This window comes from Diuraphis noxia, unplaced genomic scaffold (assembly GCF_037042655.1).
Source record: "Diuraphis noxia isolate RWA-SAM2 unplaced genomic scaffold, SU_Dnox_SAM2 contig0003, whole genome shotgun sequence".
NCBI lineage: Eukaryota > Metazoa > Arthropoda > Insecta > Hemiptera > Aphididae > Diuraphis > Diuraphis noxia.
The window spans coordinates 47,491,517-47,510,487 of record NW_028301713.1 but is presented as its reverse complement, the minus strand read 5'-3'; the positions used below and the strand labels follow the sequence as shown (position 1 = coordinate 47,510,487).

Sequence of the window (18,971 nt, the reverse complement as noted above, 5' to 3'; positions counted from 1 at the left end):
TTAGATTAGCACCTACAGACATAGTATGAACAATTTAAGAAAAATACAATATTAACAGGCAAACAGTTAGTGTAACAAACACAAGTGACATATTATTATTTAACTAGGACAGAATAAAGAAAATAGGTGTTGTAACTTGTGAATACAATCTTCTTGATTTATACCTATGTGTACAGTGTACAATATATTGGTGTCATTATCACATTAAAAGGGATTAAATTTAAATTTAACTCTTAGAAAGCATTATTTCTTAATAAAAATCTCTTTTACTGTACAAATATGGAAATACAGAAGAACCGTAAAGATTTGAACATCTAGAAAAACATATTATTAACTAATATTAACCGAAAAAAAGAGATAATCAAAACTGTATGAACTAAAAAAAAATTTCTTGAGCTCATAGTAAGACTGGAAAAAGTTTTAGGAAAAGAACTAGAGTAATAGAACTGATTATCATTCACAAAAAAAGGATGCTATAGACCAATACGTAGAGCAATGACTATTATAGCATTGTATTTAGTGAGTGAGGTATGAATGCTTCAGAATAAAATTAGTTTCAATTTTATAAATGAATAAAAATAAAGAATGCATACATTACTACTCAAAGAATGATTTTAATTATATCTACTTACAATCAGTCATGGCTTATATATTAAAACTAAATAAAACATACAAATTAATACAAAACGTCAAAACAAAATTAAACATGTAAAACGTGATAAGCTGGTTAAGCTCTATAAATATAGGGTACCTTCTATGAACTGTAGTACTACAATATTAGATAAGATTCTGGTAGTTCTAAATTACAAATGAAATTACCTTTTAGTTTATTTTTAGTATAAAGTTTATAATATACATGTGAAAGAATCTAGTTATTAAAAAGTTTTACTTAAATTATTTGAGAAATTATTTTAACTTTAAACTTAAGTTAAAAACATTTTTTTGAATATTTAAAAACAAAAAACTAAATATTAAACAGTCATAGAATGTATAAAAAAAATTAATTTGAGTGTTGTGACATAATTCTTTCAAATAACACATTTATGTGTTGAGTCACACGATACATAAGAATAAACCCAAAAAAAGAAAAAGGCAATGTTATAAATAGTGCTATCCCTTCAAATATCAATTTTGGAGCAAAAATTTTCCACATCATTAAATGACGTGAATGAATGGTAGCTGCTGCCATGACCATAGCCACCTGATATTAAAAATAATAATAATATATTTCTGTAATTATTAATTGAACAAACATTAAAAATTTAAGTAGCTAATAAGTATTTAATAATTACCCTAAAACAATTAGCGAGAATATATTTAGCAGTTAAATCAAATGCACCATGTATCATTTGTCTTGATTTTTCAGCTAGTAATAATTCACCTCTAGCCATTGTTTGTTCATCTTCATCTTTGGGAGGCAATGATTTTCCTGACCAAGCACCATGAATAGCAAATGGACATATTAATAGAAGCTATAATCAAAAACGTTACATAAAGTCAAATATAATAAACTTTTGAATAAATATTTTGATTGGTTATTGTAAAGTTTTTTTAGCTTAAAATTATTTATTCATGAAAACTGTGTTAAAAGTTAAAATATTAAGAAAATAAAATTCTTAAATGCACTCTTATTTCTGACTGTGGGAAACTATATCTATATATTTAAAGTGAAAAATTTATATTTAAAAAAATAATATACAAAACAAATCAAACTTTTATTATTTTTCTATAAATTACCGGCAATAAAAATGCATGAACGGCATGTGAAAAAAATGTGTTCGCTAAAATAAAAAATCCAGGAAGCCATGTATTATTTTCTATATTTGATTGTAACACAAATGCTGCATTCCAATGTATTGCAGGAAAAGAAGAATTATGTCCAGTACCATAGAACCAGTATGATGATGATAAAGTCCACAGCAAAATATACAACCAGCTTACAGTATATAATTCATCTATAAAAATAATTACAAATTATTTGTACACAGTTATATATTAATTATCATATACCAACAAAATGTTCATAATTGCTACTATGTAGTAAATAAATTTAATTTTCATTGTGCATTTGGTAACTTAAAAATATTATATATAAATATATATGCATAATGAACAATTTGTAAAAAATAACACATAAACACTAACTGATTTTGGTACATTGATTATGCCTTATGACCGAAACAATCATGGCCATTATCCAGATGGAAATTATCATGATAATAACTGACGCTGCATATACATATCCAAATAGCAATCCTCCAAAAATACATAACAATATGGAAAATATCAGAAATGTTGAGCTGTAAACTGTGGCAAGTCCGTATACTATAGGATAACCTTGAATATGTGGACCTAACTGCATTTTCACAATATTTTTTGCTATTCTGAGAACCAGTTGATAAAAATTCTCTGATTGATTATTAGCTTTTCCTTCTTGTAAGTCCACATAGTGTACAAGCAATGGGCTTAAAAATAATGTTATTACTAATACTACAGTTAATAATATGATAACATTAGGTATGTAAGCCACATATGGTATGGTATGTTTGAGACGTTGAAATGAAGAATCAAATATCCAATGGACAGACAACAGTACAGTAAATATTCTTGGCAAAATTGAAGACAAATAAACATTTAAAGAACATCCAGTTAGGTTTCCAGAACATTTCAATGACTTATGTACAACAGTAACAGAAACTACTATAAGAATTATTGAAATAATTGAATTTCCAGTTTTGGTTTGAGCTCCATCTTCAAAACACCATCCTTGTTCTTCACGGCATTTCCAAAATGAATGAGAATAACGTAATATAATGCACAACAGAATTGAACACCACACAACTTTGCAGTTTAATGATGTGACCCAATGTTTAAGTGAAAAGTTTTTAGGTTTTATTTTATTACGAAACCATGTTTTTCTGTTTTCTAATTTAAATCTGACAACTAGATACCATAGTAAAAGAACAAATGATGTATGCAACACATACGATTCCTCAATGATATAACTATTAGAAAAAAATCCAAGAGTAGTTAATACAGTAAATATACGTATTAATATTTTATCAGGTTTATTTGTATTAAGAAAATCTTGAGTTAATGATGACCAACAAGCTATACAAAATAAAGCAAGAAAAATAGTACCTATAAATCCGGTAACAAAAAATACTATAGTAATATGAATCATCTTATAAAAATAAAATAGAAATGCAATTAAATTCAATGGAACAACTATGGAAAATATAATGAGCACTTGCTTTCCAGTAATTTTATCATAATGATCTAAGGCAGATGAGCCAACAAGTAAGAAACTGAAATATAATGATACAAACATTAGGACTAAACCCTTATAAATAGAACTTTCATCAAAACGTATCCAAACTTCTTCACAAGCTCTTCTACTTAATTGCATAAAATTTTCACAACTTTTCACAAAAGTGTTATGTTGAATATCTAACATTTTGAATGTATCTTTAATAAAATGAATATGCTTATCATTAAGCTCGTCATTTTGTAATGAGTAAGTTGTAAGATAATCATTTATCTGTTTAGCATTTCTCCATATACTATTGACTAAATGATAGTTTTGTGGTAAAGCTGATTTAATAAGAGAGCCAATATTTGAGAATGGAATAGGAACACCCATTAATGTTGATATAGTAGGTACTAAATCAACTTGTTTAACATCAATTTCTGTTTTTGGTTGTAATTCTTGAGATGATGACAAAACAAAAAGTGCAGATGTTAATTCATTTTCAGATTCTCCCCCATGATCACCTGACAACACACAGTAATTTTAATAAATATTAAATAACATTAATTTTGATGAAAAAATCATATATTTACTTACCATTTGATGTCATTCCATGATCACCAAATACAAAAAGCATGATATTTTCACGACCAAGAATTTCTTTTAATATATCTCTAAAATTTAAAATAATATATTAATATATCTAACCCAGGTAAGCAGTAATAGAGAAGTCAATTAGATCTAAGAATACTTCTTACCTCAAAACTACATTTATTTCATTAAGCTTCCTTTCCATTTCTTTGTGATTAGGTCCATATCTATGACCACAATGGTCAACTCCTAAAAAATGAGCAATTAACACGTCCCAATCATCTCTTACAATTTCGGGATATAAGTTTTTCTTGATTCCTTCATCAACAGTATCCAAATCCCAAACATTGAAACTTGGGTATGTATAATTTCTGTAAAATCTTTTTGGAAACAAATTTGCCCATGTATCATCTCCCATGAACACAACTTTTTTTCCATTATTCACTAATTGATCAATAACATTATCTTCCAATAATTCTTCAGTTGCAAAATTTGAACCAACATCTATAAAAGTAGGCAAACTTCCAGTAGTGAGAGCAGTCAATCTTTGCATAGTCGTGGTTGGGGGATCAGCAATGAACTTGTATAATCTTGACTGTTTTGGATAGCTGGCCAATATATCCCTGAACACTGTGATCTTGTTTGTATATGGCATGTCCTGTTTTGAATTAAAGACAAAATCATAGCGTAATGCATCAATAATTATTATCACTACTTTAGTATCGGTTTTTGTGCAGTTCTGTGTCAACTCTTGAAGAGATCCGACATCAGTTTCGCAAATGGACTTGTTTGGCAACACATCTCTGTGCAGTAATAGTCCCTTGCTGAATAGAAGTATAATGGAGACGAAAGTGTATATAAGCCATAAGAGTATAAACATGTACTTGAGCACCAGACACATTGTGTCGTTTTTTTTTTTTTTTGTCTTAATATAAAAAAAAAAACTAGAAAATATTTATTATTACTACGATTGTAATTGTATCACTGCAGTCATGACTAGAATTATTGCACTCATAATTCTGTGATTAAATACTATCTAGTACTAAACATTATGAATATTTTTAATATTTGTTTTTATTACTATTAAAACGATAAAACTGTAGGTAATTCACATCTTGAACTGGATGTCTTGGTAAATGCGTCCTTTAGTAATTTTCAACGCTCATCATCCATAAGATGGCATATCTCTTAACTCGTTGCTGTATCGCCGTATCGGTAAAACGTCCTCATATATATACTTATCTAATTCATAATATCTTATGTGTGTGTGTGTGTCCCTTTTTGGATTTTACCATTACCAAAAGCATATAATATACACTATAATATATTACAGCTTTATGGTACCACATCATAGAATTTTATCTATTTTATTGAAAACTAACTGTAACCGTGGTAAACGGTTATAGATAACAATGTAATCTATTCTGTGCTTGGACCTCGACCACCGCGGCTCACCAATCATGTATCGAATCCTGCCTTATCCATAAAAATATAAGCATGATTTCTATTTACTTTTTTTGCTTTTTATCAACCATGAACGGCATGAACGGTACGAACTTGCGAGCTGACTGAAGTTTGAAGTGCAGACTGGCGACTGCTATCTTCTAATTCTTAAGTGCAAACTTATCTGCAGCGGCTTCCGCCTGCCGCTGCTGGTCGAGTACAGTTCATTTTTTCTTTGAACGAGGATAAAAACAATTTAATTATGAGTTATGACATCAAACTACGTTAATTTGCGTGTGCGATAGTTTGTGACAGAAAGCTCTACAAAATATTCATTCGATGGTTCGTCATGCTGCTCAGAATTTATGTTAATTAAAAGCAAAATAACTCGACTCTCTTGTGTATCCCCATGTACAATAAACACCTACGTAATCCATTATTTTCAATCATTTCTGGCTGACCACAGCAACTACATTTTCTCATACCGGTTGACCAATATTGTGATTAATGCCGTAAAAAATATCCATATTAATCATCGACCATTATAGTGTTATCTAAAACGTTTGCATGTTTATTCATCTGAAGAAATATTTTAATACAAAAAAAAATCGTTCAGTTTCAAAATTCACTATGTTATTGTTACGAGTCATAAACAAACAACTTACAGAGTAGGTACCTTACATTTTGCTTTAATAGACATAAACATTTTTATAAAATAATATTTCTTTTTAGAGTAAGCTAGAGAGTCATGAATTATAATAATGGTATTATACATCAAGGCTTTCTAGAATAAGATATTTGTCTAATTATTAATTATTTTACTGTAGGTACTGCTTATGGTATATACTTTCATTATGAAGTTTACATTAGTTATTTTTTATTGTGAGGTATATGAATGAAAAGTAATCAGTAATGTTTACATTTATGTGGTTAAGTTAAAATAAATGTAAGTTTGTACACAGGCAATTATCAGTAATTTGTACCAATCTTCTTCTAGTTTATACATTAAACTTTTTAAATATACATTAATTTAATTAGTGATTTTATAAACTTGATTCATGAAGCTGATCAAAATTCTAAATAAATTATTTTTGATTAGGTATAATTAATTGAACTAAAATAGCATTATTTAAATTGCGTTTTCTAGAAATTTAAAATATACTCAGATCATTTTTCAAATTCTTAAATTGTTTTGTGCTTCTTAAGGGATGTCCTGTGATGATCCAAATTTTCTATTTTTGAAATAAGAACCTTTTTTTTTGGTAAATTATTTAGCATGTAATTTTTTCTATTCTAAGGATAGTAGTCCTTAAAAGTTGTTTTACATAAGTATAAAACAGATGTTATATTGGATATAGTATTTATTACACATTAATTCTTTTTACAAATTGTTAATGTTGATAAATTAATATTAACCCCAAACATTTTTAAGTTACTATAAGACCCATATTTTCCAAACTCATTATCATGGACTTAATTTACTAAGTTAAATAACTTTAAGTCTACTCATTCCAATTTCGATTCTAATATATCAAAATTATCTTGTAAATAATTAACTGCCCAAAAAAGGGTTCTCATTTGAAAAACATAAATTCGTGTAGCGTCAATACATTCCATAAGAAGTATCATTAACTGCAAGAATAAAAAAAAAAACTGAGTAGGTATATTTAAGTTCAATTTTTAAGGGTGAAATAGAGTTGACCATGTTTGGTGAATCATCCTGTTTTTATTAATAGTTCTAAGTGTCTAGAAAATATTCAATTTGACTCGTTTATATTTAAGTCCAAAATTTTATACTACACAAATTATTCTAAGTTTAAATTATTTAAAACAGAAAACAGACTAGTGTGAAAGTGCTATTCTACTCTTAGTCAAATCACGTCTGAATGCAGTCTGTTTGGGGGGGGGGGGTCTCTTATATATACCCTCTACTCACCATAGCCTAAGCAATATCATTTATGTTTCCATGGAGCTGGTAATCATCTACTCCCTACGGAAATCCTTCTACCCACGTATGTATGCAAATATGCGTCGTGTGTGGTTGCATTATCGATTGTTATATTACTACTATTTAATTATTATGTCAAAATATTCATTATTTTGACCATCATTTCTTGGAACTCTTTTCTATTAGTAATATGTGATCCCGCGACCTGTGTATATGCAACGCCTATCTATACCCGTCATATCCGTTTGCTTCATACTACCCTTACAGTTTTTTATGATGTTAATCTATTTCCATGAATCGCTTTCCTTTAATGATTCTTAATTATTATCCCACATTTTTATGCATCCTTTAATCTATTATTATTATTATATTCAATAACCATCCCCTTAGCATGGTGGCTCACCCAGGTGGTATCTACATATTAATTACCTAGTTGACCCTAAACTAAGCAATGCGGGACACCAATCCATAGCAGTTGTAAATGTAAAAACCAGAAACTTTATAAAATTATAATGATAAAAATAATTTAAATAAAAAAGTTTTGTTACGACTTTAAACTATGTAAAAAACATTAATTATAATGAATGTCTTACGTTAAATGAATCTTTTGGTATATGTATTTTGTTTTTAAATAATCTTATAGGATAGAATTTTTTTTTTAATGCATAATTACAGGATATCAGCACTCTGTTTTCTCTCCCAACATTGACAAAACACAATTTTTTAATATGATTTTGAAAGTCAAATAATGATAAAATTTAAAACTGATATGTCATACCTTCCCTCAAAAATATTATCCTCTATAATTTTTGTAGTAGGAGATTTTACTCTTAAGATTAATCAAATTGGGTCTGAGAGATTGCGCTGACATCCCCTCAATATTTGTACAATAAGTAATTTTTTATAACAGCTTAAAATATTAAAAAATTACAAATTGTGGAGGTATTCAATAGTTCCACTTGACAGATTTAATTAAAATTAAAAAAAACTGATTTAGATAATAACTAAAATAAGTATAGCAAGTATAAACTAAATTGCTGTTGTAACATCAACTTATTAATGTTAAATCAATTTTTTGGTTCAAAGGTTTACTGAAATCAAATTATCTACTACTTTCAAATAATTATGTATAATAATAATGTGCAATTCTTTTTTTGGTGTAGTTTTATAATTTATAAATTATAATAACATTTTTATGACGTTGCACAACTGTATGTTTGTATATAATAATAGTCTGGTTAGGAATTAACTTGGTACTTTATATCTATATTCTATATTTCTATATGCATTTGTATTTTGTACTATTATTATATTTAAGAACTAATTAGTTGTTCAACTTGTTGAAGAGCAAATTGATCATTAAAAAAATATAACTATATAATAACTATTAAATTTAACAAAAGATATAATTACCTAGATACAAACTATATTCCTATATATTTTACTTCAACATAAATTATTTTTTATGATGATAATATTTTACAAGTAATGTTTGATGTAGAAATATATGACGGAAAAATAATACACACAAATAAACAATGTTATACATGTGTATAAAATAAATAATTTTTCATTTTTAAAGATAGTTTTTATTTTATAGGTAATTTCTATTGTCAATTGGTTTTAATATATTATAATAAAATATTTTGCTGTCAAAAATGGAATATTTACTAGCAAAGTTTCGTAAAAAAGATCCAATAAAAGAAGTTACTTTTGAGGACCTACAAGCTGTTCTTTTACGTACCCAACCTCCTCCTAAAAAAAAATATATATCAACAAGTGATTATAATGAAATTTGTCCAAATATTTATGTTGGAGATTGGTAAGTGTAAATACATTTAATAAAGTAACTATTTTAACATATTAAGTCTTGGAATTTTTTTTATAGGAACACCGCAAAAAATATTAATTTATTACTATCACTGGGTATCACACATGTCGTGAATGCAGCTCAAGGCATTGGGTTTGGTATGGTTGATACAAATGAACAGTTTTATCGTCCATTTAATATTCATTACATGGGTTTGGCTTTGTGTGATGATCCTAATGTTGCAATAAATGAATATTTTGATAGCGTATCAAATTTTATAGATGATGCACTATCACAAAAAGGTTAGTATTAATTAATTATTACTAAAATGGGTAAAAAACTAAAAACCCATATGCTTTGTATTTGTAGGTAAAGTTTTGGTTCATTGCATAATGGGTATTTCAAGGTCTGCAACAATTACAATTGCTTATTTAATGATAAAAAAAGGATTAAGAGCTAAGGAAGCAGTAGAAAAAGTAAAAAAAGCAAGAGATATACGACCTAATGATGGATTTCTTAAGCAACTAGCTCAACTTGAAAATGATAGAGTGCATAATAATAATATTTAATATTGGTGCTGTAAACATATGATAAAAAGAAATTATATTGAATTATATACATGTCAGTCTGCATTATCATTTTCTAGAGATATCCGTGTCTTCACTTCATACATCTATTTAAAATAAAACTTGTTTGATTAATTTTTCACATTGAGTAAATACTTTGATAGTTATATACAGGGTGATTTTTTAAGCATGCTCGCCCCATTTTTATGCTTAAATTATGCATATATTCAAATTTTGATTTTTGGAATATTTAAGTGTAGTTAAAGGCGATATTTTTGAGTACTTAGATTTTTCACAACTTTTAAGGAGTATCCTGTAGCGATACCAACTTTGGTTTTTCAAATGACAACCTATATGTTTTAAAGCAAAATGTGATTCAGATAATTTTTCTGAAAATTTTGACATATTGCAATCAAAATTCGAACGAAAACTTCCAGAGTTATTCTACTTGAAATACTAAGGAATAAGGATAAAAGTCTAATACTTAAATGCCTACGTTGTAAATGGATACACGTACATATTTCGCATTTGTGCTATTGTACACTATTGTTCGGTATTTTATTATAAGTAGGTATACCTATGCTATACAAATATTAACGTTGCCTATAAGGTATAGGTAACATGGAGAAAATAAAAAGGATATTATTTTATTCATATTTTCTTTTCTTTTGAAAATTGTCAGATGCAATATTTGGCCATTTAGTAATAAGTAGTGATTATTAACAAATATTTTATTTTTATATTGTATACCGAATTATAATAATCGTATCCATTTACAACGTAGGCATTTAAGTATTAGACTTTTATCCTTATTCCTTAGTATTTCAAGTAGAATAACTCTGGAAGTTTTCGTTCGAATTTTGATTGCAATATGTCAAAATTTTCAGAAAAATTATCTGAATCACATTTTGCTTTAAAACATATAGGTTGTCATTTGAAAAACCAAAGTTGGTATCGCTACAGGATACTCCTTAAAAGTTGTGAAAAATCTAAGTACTCAAAAATATCGCCTTTAACTACACTTAAATATTCCAAAAATCAAAATTTGAATATATGCATAATTTAAGCATAAAAATGGGGCGAGCATGCTTAAAAAATCACCCTGATATAATATGCAATAATAGTAATAATAATAATAATACAATATATTATTTTATTTACCATTAAAATAGCAAATGATGTACCAATAATTGAACCAGCTATTACATCAGTACAATGATGCATGTTATCAGTGACTCTAGTTAAAGCTGTATACCATGCAGATATAAATAATGTGAATTGAATAATAATCCAAGCTACACTCTTCTTATAATTGTGTAGGTACAACTTTTAAACATGACCAAATAATTAATTCATTTGTTACAAATATTATGTTATCTAAGTTATTTTACTCATTATATTCTCTAATACACTTACAATTGTGTAAACTGTTGAATAGAATGCTAAACATGCATGGCCTGATGGAAAAGATGCCCTGAAATAATTTTATATATGCATAATAGAAATATTCAGTTAAATAAATATATATATTTATTTTTTTTTGCTATAAAGTAAAATAATTTTCTTAAATAGTTCAAATAATCTACCTTGAATCATTTGATATAGATACTTCTGGATTTGTGCATGTGTATTCTGAAATGTATTGAATTTGTGATGTACAATCAATACTTGGTTTACATGCATAAAAAAAGTGAGGTCTTAAACGTCCAGTGTAATATTTTCCCAGATTTACTGTAATTTGTGCTAATCCAGAACCCAACCAGAAATAAATTATAATCACATATAGGCTTTTTATGTTTTTATGCATGGTCCAGTAATACTTCAAACTTATCTAAAATTCAAAAATACTCATGAATAATAATGTTGAAATACTAAATTTAGTATTGAATAAAAATATAATTGGACGTGATTTAAATGTTGATATTGAATTGGCTGTACTGTTTTATTCTAATCAGTGGCGGCGTGAACTATTTTATTTCATGAAGCAAGTATAGATGCTCGACCACCACCACCTAAATATTATCACACAGACGCTTCATAACTTATATTTTATAATATATTAATAAATAATAACAATACAACTTTATAGTGTTTCCAGTTTTGTGCAGTTACCACGATACCACGTTATTGTACACGCTACACATAGTGTATTTCCAGTAACCACGCGTGAGGTACAAATTATCCTAATTATTATATAATTAGTATAAATAGTATTAGTTGACCACTTGACCATAATATGTGTATTTTAATATCCATTCAAGGAAGTACCACCACCTAATCGGTGTGAGGCAATTGCCTCATGAAACACCCTATCACGCTGCCACTGATTCTAATGGTATTTAACGGAAAGAATATTAAAGTGTTAAATTTAAAACTAAGAATAAAAATATATAAAATTGTAATAATGTAGTCTAATACTATTTTGTAGAAATATCTATGAAAAAAATAAACATATTTAAATTAGTAAAAATAAAAATAATAGTTTCATTGATATAGGATTTTTAGTGAAGTTTAAGATGAATGGTTAACTACAATAATTCCATTATAATAACTACATATTATTATTATCTTATGTCTTAATAAAGATTCTATAACATCAAAAATAATGAATTAATTTAAAAAATTTAAATTGCATAAAATTTATAAAATATTTACCGAAACATTTGGTAGAAAAAGATAAAACAGACATAAGAATGATTTCCCAACAGTTGATGTCTTGTATGGGTATTTAATTGTCTCGTCATCACAAAAAAAGCCTTTAGAAATAGGTTCAAGAGATGATGTTACCATAACCAATAACCCAACTATTAACAAAAAATTAAACGTATAAATTACTTTCGTCAATATTAACTGTATTATTAAAAATCACCATGGTTAAAATATATTTATTAATTTTAAAATTGTTATAAAAGTAATTAAAACATTTAATATCTTACTTATAGAAATTAAAAATACTTCAAAAATAATATCTTTATATAAATCCATTATATTATAATATGGTAAATTTATTAGTCTAGGGATTACTGGTATTGCATAGTGTCTTCTGAAAATAAAAACACTGAATGAACCCTTTTTTCATATGTAAATAATCCATATTAATATGGCCCTGATAAATCAGATTAAATTAATATGCCTCTATCCCTTCCTTTCTTTTATCATTATGCATATTATGCTGGTTTTGATATACCTACTAAATATTAAAATACCATTAAAACTATAAGATATATTTAACACTGTATCTGTATATTCCAGACTGTTTACATTATATTTTGTATGATAAAATTACTTAAGTTAAGTTGCTTTAAAAATAAAAATCATTGAAGAAATTCATTAAAAAATAAAAATTAATTATTAGGGTGACTTCCACTTAAATATTTGTTTCTCCGTCTTGCAAACTAGGAAAAGCTTAACCAATTTTTTATGGTTAGATTTATAATAAATACTGAGGAGGTAGATGATAAAACATGTTGTAAAACAATCAATATCTGTAATTTCTAAAAACTGTGTTTTAACATAATTCAACAATAACGAAACTACGAAAGTATAGTGACCACTGACCATCCTAATTTAAGTATCTACCTTCGTCTTGGAAACTATAATAATATAGATGACCCGGCTTAGTAAGCAATAAATACCAACGCTTTAAAAAGTATTCATATTGTTTGAGTACCAAGCCTTTTTGAACTAATTATAGGCATAAGGTGATCTCGATTTTTATAAGTTTTTTTAATCACCTTTAATAAATCTTAGTTAGAAAAATCAAGTTTAAATCCACAGTATTATTTTTAGAGCGTTTGAAGTTTGAATTTTGTCAAAATCACGAAAATTTACAAAATATTTTGCGTTAGAAATTCATAAAAAAATTGTACTAAAAAAAGTTAATCGAAAAATCATAATAATTTTATAAGCGTTTAAGCTCACGAAGTTTAAATTTTTTCTACATCAGAAAAAATACCTAAAACAATTTTTTTTCGATGTATTGAAAATGTCATCTAACAATTTTCGTATTTTATTGTAATTTAAAAACGAATAACCATAATAGTCAATAGATCAATAGATAATTTAATCATTTTCTATAAATAATACAGTTTTCAAGATATGTTGACTCGTTTTAAGCTATTTATATAATTACTTTCAACATTAGGTAGGTACTCTAAAATGTGATACAAAATTATTCATTCATATAAGTTATAATAATAGCAGAAAGGACAATGGGCGATATATACCTAGTCATGATTTATTTTTATAAACATTTAAAGTCAAAACCTCGAAAATATACAAATTATTTTATAGTTAAATATTGTTATGTACATATTTTTATTTTTTTAGGCGAGGATTAAAAATGTAATGCGATGTTTTACATAAGTAGTTCTGAGTTCATATCGTAACATTCGTAACCAAAAATATAAAATAAACACAGTTTCGTTTTTTATAGATATTTCAAGTGCGAATTGGAATGAAATACCAGCTTAAACGATGAATTACGATTATATTTTGTTATTTGGTCTAGTTGTGAAAACTCGATAATTCGAAAAACTTGACAATGTTGACAACTCGAAATTTTTTTACTTCTCTAAAACTTGATTTTGATATAATATTTGAGTCAGGTATCTCCAATAACACAATATATTTCGTCGCAAATTTTTATCCCCTTTTAACTTCGAGTAATTGTGACTGTAATTTAAAAATAATGTTATTCCTGACCTCCCGGGTAGGTATTAGAATTTTTAAAATGTATTATTACCCTAGACATATAAATAATTGATTAACGTTATCACTAGAATAATAGGTATGTCTATGGACTATGATTATTACATTAGTACGCGGGCGTATATCGATTGCGCCGAAATGACCTTTTTACCTGTGAAAAATCTATTGATTCCGCCGGCTATCGACTCCGCCGAAGTTTTCTTTTTATTGATTCCGCCGGTTAATATTTGTAAATTATTTATTTTAATGAAAACAAAATATAAAAGGCTTAAATTAATATACAATTAATTTTCAATTCACTCGTAAAAACACTCGTAGTCTTAGAGCATTACCTAAATATATAACTTGAATTTTGAATTCTCCAACTATACTAAACGTCTTAATCTCCCCTAACATATTCATAATCTAAGCATCTAAGCACTATTCTGAAAAATAAATCAATTAATATCATTATTACATTTTAATTATTATTTACTATTATTTATTTTATTTTACTAAATAATTTTTGCATTTTTGGCGTTTTTAAAATAAATTGTAGAACATTTGATTATTATTTACTATTACCTATTTATTTTATTTGTACTAAATTATATTATTTTTGCTTTTTTGGCGTTAACTAAATAAATTTTATATCATTATTTTACTATTTTAATACATTTTACTTACAAAAATGTTTGAATTATTTTTTGAAATATTTATATTTAAACTTTAAAAAAATTGATTTAAAAATACATAGTCGGCGGAATCGATAGCCGGCGGAATCAATAAATAAAAAAGTTCGGCGGAATCGATAGCCGGCGGAATCAATAAATAAAAAAGCTCGGCGGAGTCGATAGCCGGCGGAATTGATATTAAAACGGCGGAATCGATAAAACCCCTAGTACGCATGTTACGTCAGAATGTTGAAATTGCGGATACCATGAAATCAGCAGTTTTGTTGCCAAATATGTAAATTTAGCAACTTGATGTAGGTACTAATGTACCAGTATAATTACTGTCTTCTTAAAAAAATCTCGGAAAATAATTCAATATAAATTAATATGTTGTAGGTATTCATGATCTTACATAAAATACTAGAATAATGAAATAATTTATTAGTAAAAAAAAACACTGGATCTAATGTCTATAAAAAACATTACAATAGGTATTGTATTATGGCCAAATGTAAGCTTCACTAAAAGATGAAATAGCAAATTCCTCTAAAACATTTTGCTACCGTATTACAATTTTTGTAAATTCCCCTAAAATTATTTTGCTACTGTATTACACTTCCGTAAATTCCCCTGAAACACATTTTACAAAAATATACTACATAGCAAATTTTCACCACTAGTTTCAATAGTAAGTGTGTTGTTAGTTTTGATATTAGACTGAATTGACCCATTACCAAACATTTAGGAAAGAAGATTATCTGTGTTCTCTCGTTTGATTTTTATGATATTTTAATTTTTAAATGAGTTATGTACGTTTTCAAATATTTATACTTTACTCATAATACATAAATCAAAATTAAAATATAATAAAAAACCAACGATCGAACACAGATAATGTTCTTACCTAAAAGTTTAATAGTGGGTCAATTCAGTCTAATATCAAAACTAACAGTAGACTATTGAAACTAATAAACGACTATTTGCTATATATGTAATGTATAGTACATGTGTAACTGAGTAAGACGGAAACAACACAAACAGGTGCGACGTCCTCTTAACACATCCACAATTAATAGTAATATCTGTGCGTGGTAATGATGGTTAATATGAAATTGATAATTTATTACTAAAACTAATGAATAATAATAAAAAAAATGTAAAATTTTTGTAAAAAGCCTGTGTAGTTGATGCTTAATTAATAAAAAATAAATAAGATTTCTTCTTTCTAGAACAATCTCATAATTTTTGATTTTAAGTGGCTGTCTGTACACTTTTGTTTTATGATTTTTGCTAGGTTTTTTTTATCTTAGGATAAAAACAATTATTAGAAAAATATATCTTCTTAAAATTATTAAATATATATTATTTTATCTAACTTAACCTTAACCTAATTGTTTAATTATTTAATTAAGTGTTTTTAAAACTGGACATATTAAAATTGTAACAACGCAATCAATGAACAACGGCCTACTAATTTTAATAAGTAATATACTAATATATATATATATATAATTTAATATATTAAATATTATTAATCAATATTTTAAAAAATGAACATGAATAATTATCATAATTCATAATATATAAGTAGGTACCTATACTATATAATAGAACATTTTATAACATATATTTCGATTCATTATAGAGGTTCTTCATTCTTTTAATAATGTCATTTTTTAAAATCATTTTGTTATTTCTGTATCACCCTAAATGTCTTTTTCAGAATTAAGTATTTTTTTTTTCACTTAGATAACTCTCAGTATCGTAACCATTGGGAAAAACAAATTTTTTTTCAATAAAACATAGATAATTTATTACCATCAAGTTTCATAGTTGGTTGATTCACTTTCATTTTTCAACTAAAGAAGCTAAAAGTCATCTTATGAGCGCAAATATGGTATGTTTCGTACTTGTAAGATGGCGACAACAATTGCCATAATTTGCCTCTTAAGCTTGGAATGAGTATTTTCTCAATAAATACAATTTTTGTTCTCATATTTTAAATCTTTAAACTTATATATTTAATCATATTATATATTATATGTGTGACCATGTGTACAGGCCTATGGGTATAACTGTAAAAAATGTTTTTTAATTATGAGGGGTTGTCACGACCCCTTAATATGCTCTTCGGGGTAGTCCCTATCAGATATACTATAGGTATGAATATCTTCCAGAATCTATAGTTCACTTGAAAGTTAATAAACTTGCAGTTTGTATATATCGTTAGGGAAGCAGCGGTCCATATGTAAATAATTTATATTATTTTTTACCTAACAGTTTTTATATATTATTAGTTATAACAATTTTTTTTATTTTATATGTATATTAAAAATTATCAACAATTGATCGACACAGTGTATTGAAAATGGTAGTTTATACATTTTTTTTTGTAAAATGAAGAAATTTTAGGGGGGTGAGGGGTCAGAGACCTAGAACACTTCCACTGCGTACGCCACTCACCGATAACGTATTTTATAGGCCGTAGACACGCTGCGCGCCGATGGGGGATGGGTTTGGGAATGAATAAAACTTGAATGATAATCCTCATACTCTAGAGCAGTGTTCTTAAACTTTTTGGTATCACGGAACACCAAACAATAATATGTTTTTAGGCGGAACCCCTACAAAAATTATCTTCAAAAAAATAAGTTACCCTTACCACTAAACATAACAATGAACGGCAACAATAATAATACTATTAATACATCTAATATACTAAATACAGCAAAATGTAATAAAATTATTTATTTAGGAAGTATCAAAACATTAAAATATAACATAATGTCTGAATTTTATTGCAGGAAATATACGATAAAACTAATAATGAAAAATAATAAAATTATTTAATGCCTAATATTTGATTCAATTATATATTATTAAAATTAGCGCATAAATCTTAATGTGATGGATGAGTTTGAATCTGACTGCATATCTTACCAATATCTGGAGTAAGATTTGTTTATCATTTTCGTGACTAATCCTGCATGCCTGCCTGCAGTCATATTAGCAGCTCCATCAGTACAAATTGATATAAAAGTGCTCGTCCAACACACATTTTTAAAGATTTTTCAACGTAACTTTTTTGAATATTTGGAAAAAAAACATTTGAATTTGTGGAACCCTGGGGTTCCTCGGAAATAGTTTAAGAAACACAGCTCTAGAATCTAGGTAACCTCGAGATTGAGGTTAAACTGTTGTCTGTTAATATAGTGTTTATACACACAATATGTGTATTTAATATATACAATATTTTATTTATATGCAACTAAATATAGCTGATGAACACATTTTTTCTCTCTCTGTGCGTCTGGGCCACCACCACTGACAGATAGGTGCGACCACCGGCACGCATTTTTCTCCTAGACTAATAAACATTTACATTATTATTTTAAACACACATTTAAGATTCGACTATATATATATATGTAGTTATTATATCATATATTCAGTATTCACATATAATACATGAAGTTTTATCGATTCTGTGGTTATATTTCTATTACTTAGTTTACATTCTGCATACTTGCATTTAATTCTTAAAATACTTCAGTGGCAGTTTCATAGGAATGTTTACATTGCCCTGCTAATATATGTGCCGCGGTTACTGCTCTCGTTTGCGTGTATGAAGTTACCCCCCCCCCCCATATTGTCAAATAAATACCGAATATGAGTAAAAAATTTGCAACTATTTGCAACATTGGTTTCATAATTCATAATTAGCAACTCAATACTTTCAACACAATTTATTTTTGTTTAGTGGGAGGGGGGAAACTTTACGTGAAGTTGCCTCCCTCAAATGGTAGCACCGATTAGAAACCGGTCCCTAAACGTTTCGGTTGACTTGCAACAATTTTCAATCGTAGTTTCATAATTTGAAACTTAATACACTTCTCGCAAAAGCCGAATCAACCGGAATAACATTTAGGGACCGGTTTCGAATCGGTACCTACTACCATAGCGAGTGCTATGTCAACATACCCGTGCTGTCCAGCAAGTA

At 27.2% G+C, this 18,971-nt stretch overlaps 3 protein-coding genes across 4 annotated transcripts; 1 reads left to right on the top strand and 2 right to left on the bottom strand.

The window, feature by feature from the left end:
* Window positions 1-594: 594 nt before the first annotated feature.
* PIG-O (phosphatidylinositol glycan anchor biosynthesis class O) lies at window positions 595-4,916 on the bottom strand. Its single transcript, XM_015520434.2, has 6 exons — window positions 4,009-4,916; window positions 3,848-3,924; window positions 2,146-3,774; window positions 1,738-1,955; window positions 1,293-1,472; window positions 595-1,201 (listed from the first exon to the last, which is right to left on the bottom strand). Exons 1-6 carry the CDS (start codon window positions 4,740-4,742, stop codon window positions 1,001-1,003), a joined length of 3,039 nt encoding a protein of 1,012 aa, XP_015375920.1. The 5' UTR covers window positions 4,743-4,916; the 3' UTR covers window positions 595-1,000.
* A 409-nt stretch (window positions 4,917-5,325) lies between these two features.
* On the top strand, window positions 5,326-9,667 carry LOC107170344 (dual specificity protein phosphatase 3). 2 transcript variants are annotated; one of them, XM_089225086.1, is made up of 4 exons: window positions 5,326-5,956; window positions 8,833-9,054; window positions 9,121-9,344; window positions 9,412-9,667. In XM_089225086.1, exons 2-4 carry the CDS (start codon window positions 8,891-8,893, stop codon window positions 9,609-9,611), a joined length of 588 nt encoding a protein of 195 aa, XP_089081212.1. In that variant the 5' UTR covers window positions 5,326-5,956; window positions 8,833-8,890; the 3' UTR covers window positions 9,612-9,667. The 2 variants fall into 2 exon arrangements, with proteins under 2 accessions (XP_089081212.1, XP_015375923.1); XM_015520437.2 differs by having other exon boundaries at window positions 5,328-5,952.
* LOC107170343 (phospholipid phosphatase 3-like) lies at window positions 9,587-18,160 on the bottom strand. The gene is made up of 7 exons (XM_015520435.2): window positions 17,912-18,160; window positions 12,545-12,651; window positions 12,264-12,412; window positions 11,195-11,439; window positions 11,025-11,082; window positions 10,770-10,934; window positions 9,587-9,715 (listed from the first exon to the last, which is right to left on the bottom strand). Exons 2-7 carry the CDS (start codon window positions 12,591-12,593, stop codon window positions 9,665-9,667), a joined length of 717 nt encoding a protein of 238 aa, XP_015375921.2. The 5' UTR covers window positions 12,594-12,651; window positions 17,912-18,160; the 3' UTR covers window positions 9,587-9,664.
* Window positions 18,161-18,971: the final 811 nt, after the last annotated feature.

Bases quoted from the DNA above. Each gene is read 5' to 3' on its own strand.
- LOC107170344 (XM_089225086.1), top strand. From the start codon at position 8,891: ATGGAATATTTACTAGCAAAGTTTCGTAAAAAAGATCCAATAAAAGAA. The intron at 9,055-9,120 runs GTAAGTGTAAAT...TTTTTTTTATAG, and splicing joins AATATTTATGTTGGAGATTG to GAACACCGCAAAAAATATTA. The intron at 9,345-9,411 runs GTTAGTATTAAT...TTGTATTTGTAG, and splicing joins TGATGCACTATCACAAAAAG to GTAAAGTTTTGGTTCATTGC.
- LOC107170343 (XM_015520435.2), bottom strand. From the start codon at position 12,593: ATGGATTTATATAAAGATATTATTTTTGAAGTATTTTTAATTTCTATA. The intron at 10,935-11,024 runs GTAAGTGTATTA...CATGTTTAAAAG, and splicing joins ATTCAACAGTTTACACAATT to TTGTACCTACACAATTATAA. The intron at 9,716-10,769 runs GTAAATAAAATA...TATTTTAAATAG, and splicing joins CATCATTTGCTATTTTAATG to ATGTATGAAGTGAAGACACG.
- PIG-O (XM_015520434.2), bottom strand. From the start codon at position 4,742: ATGTGTCTGGTGCTCAAGTACATGTTTATACTCTTATGGCTTATATAC. The intron at 1,473-1,737 runs GTAATTTATAGA...TTTTGATTATAG, and splicing joins TTCATGCATTTTTATTGCCG to CTTCTATTAATATGTCCATT. The intron at 1,202-1,292 runs GTAATTATTAAA...TTTTAATATCAG, and splicing joins TTCTCGCTAATTGTTTTAGG to GTGGCTATGGTCATGGCAGC.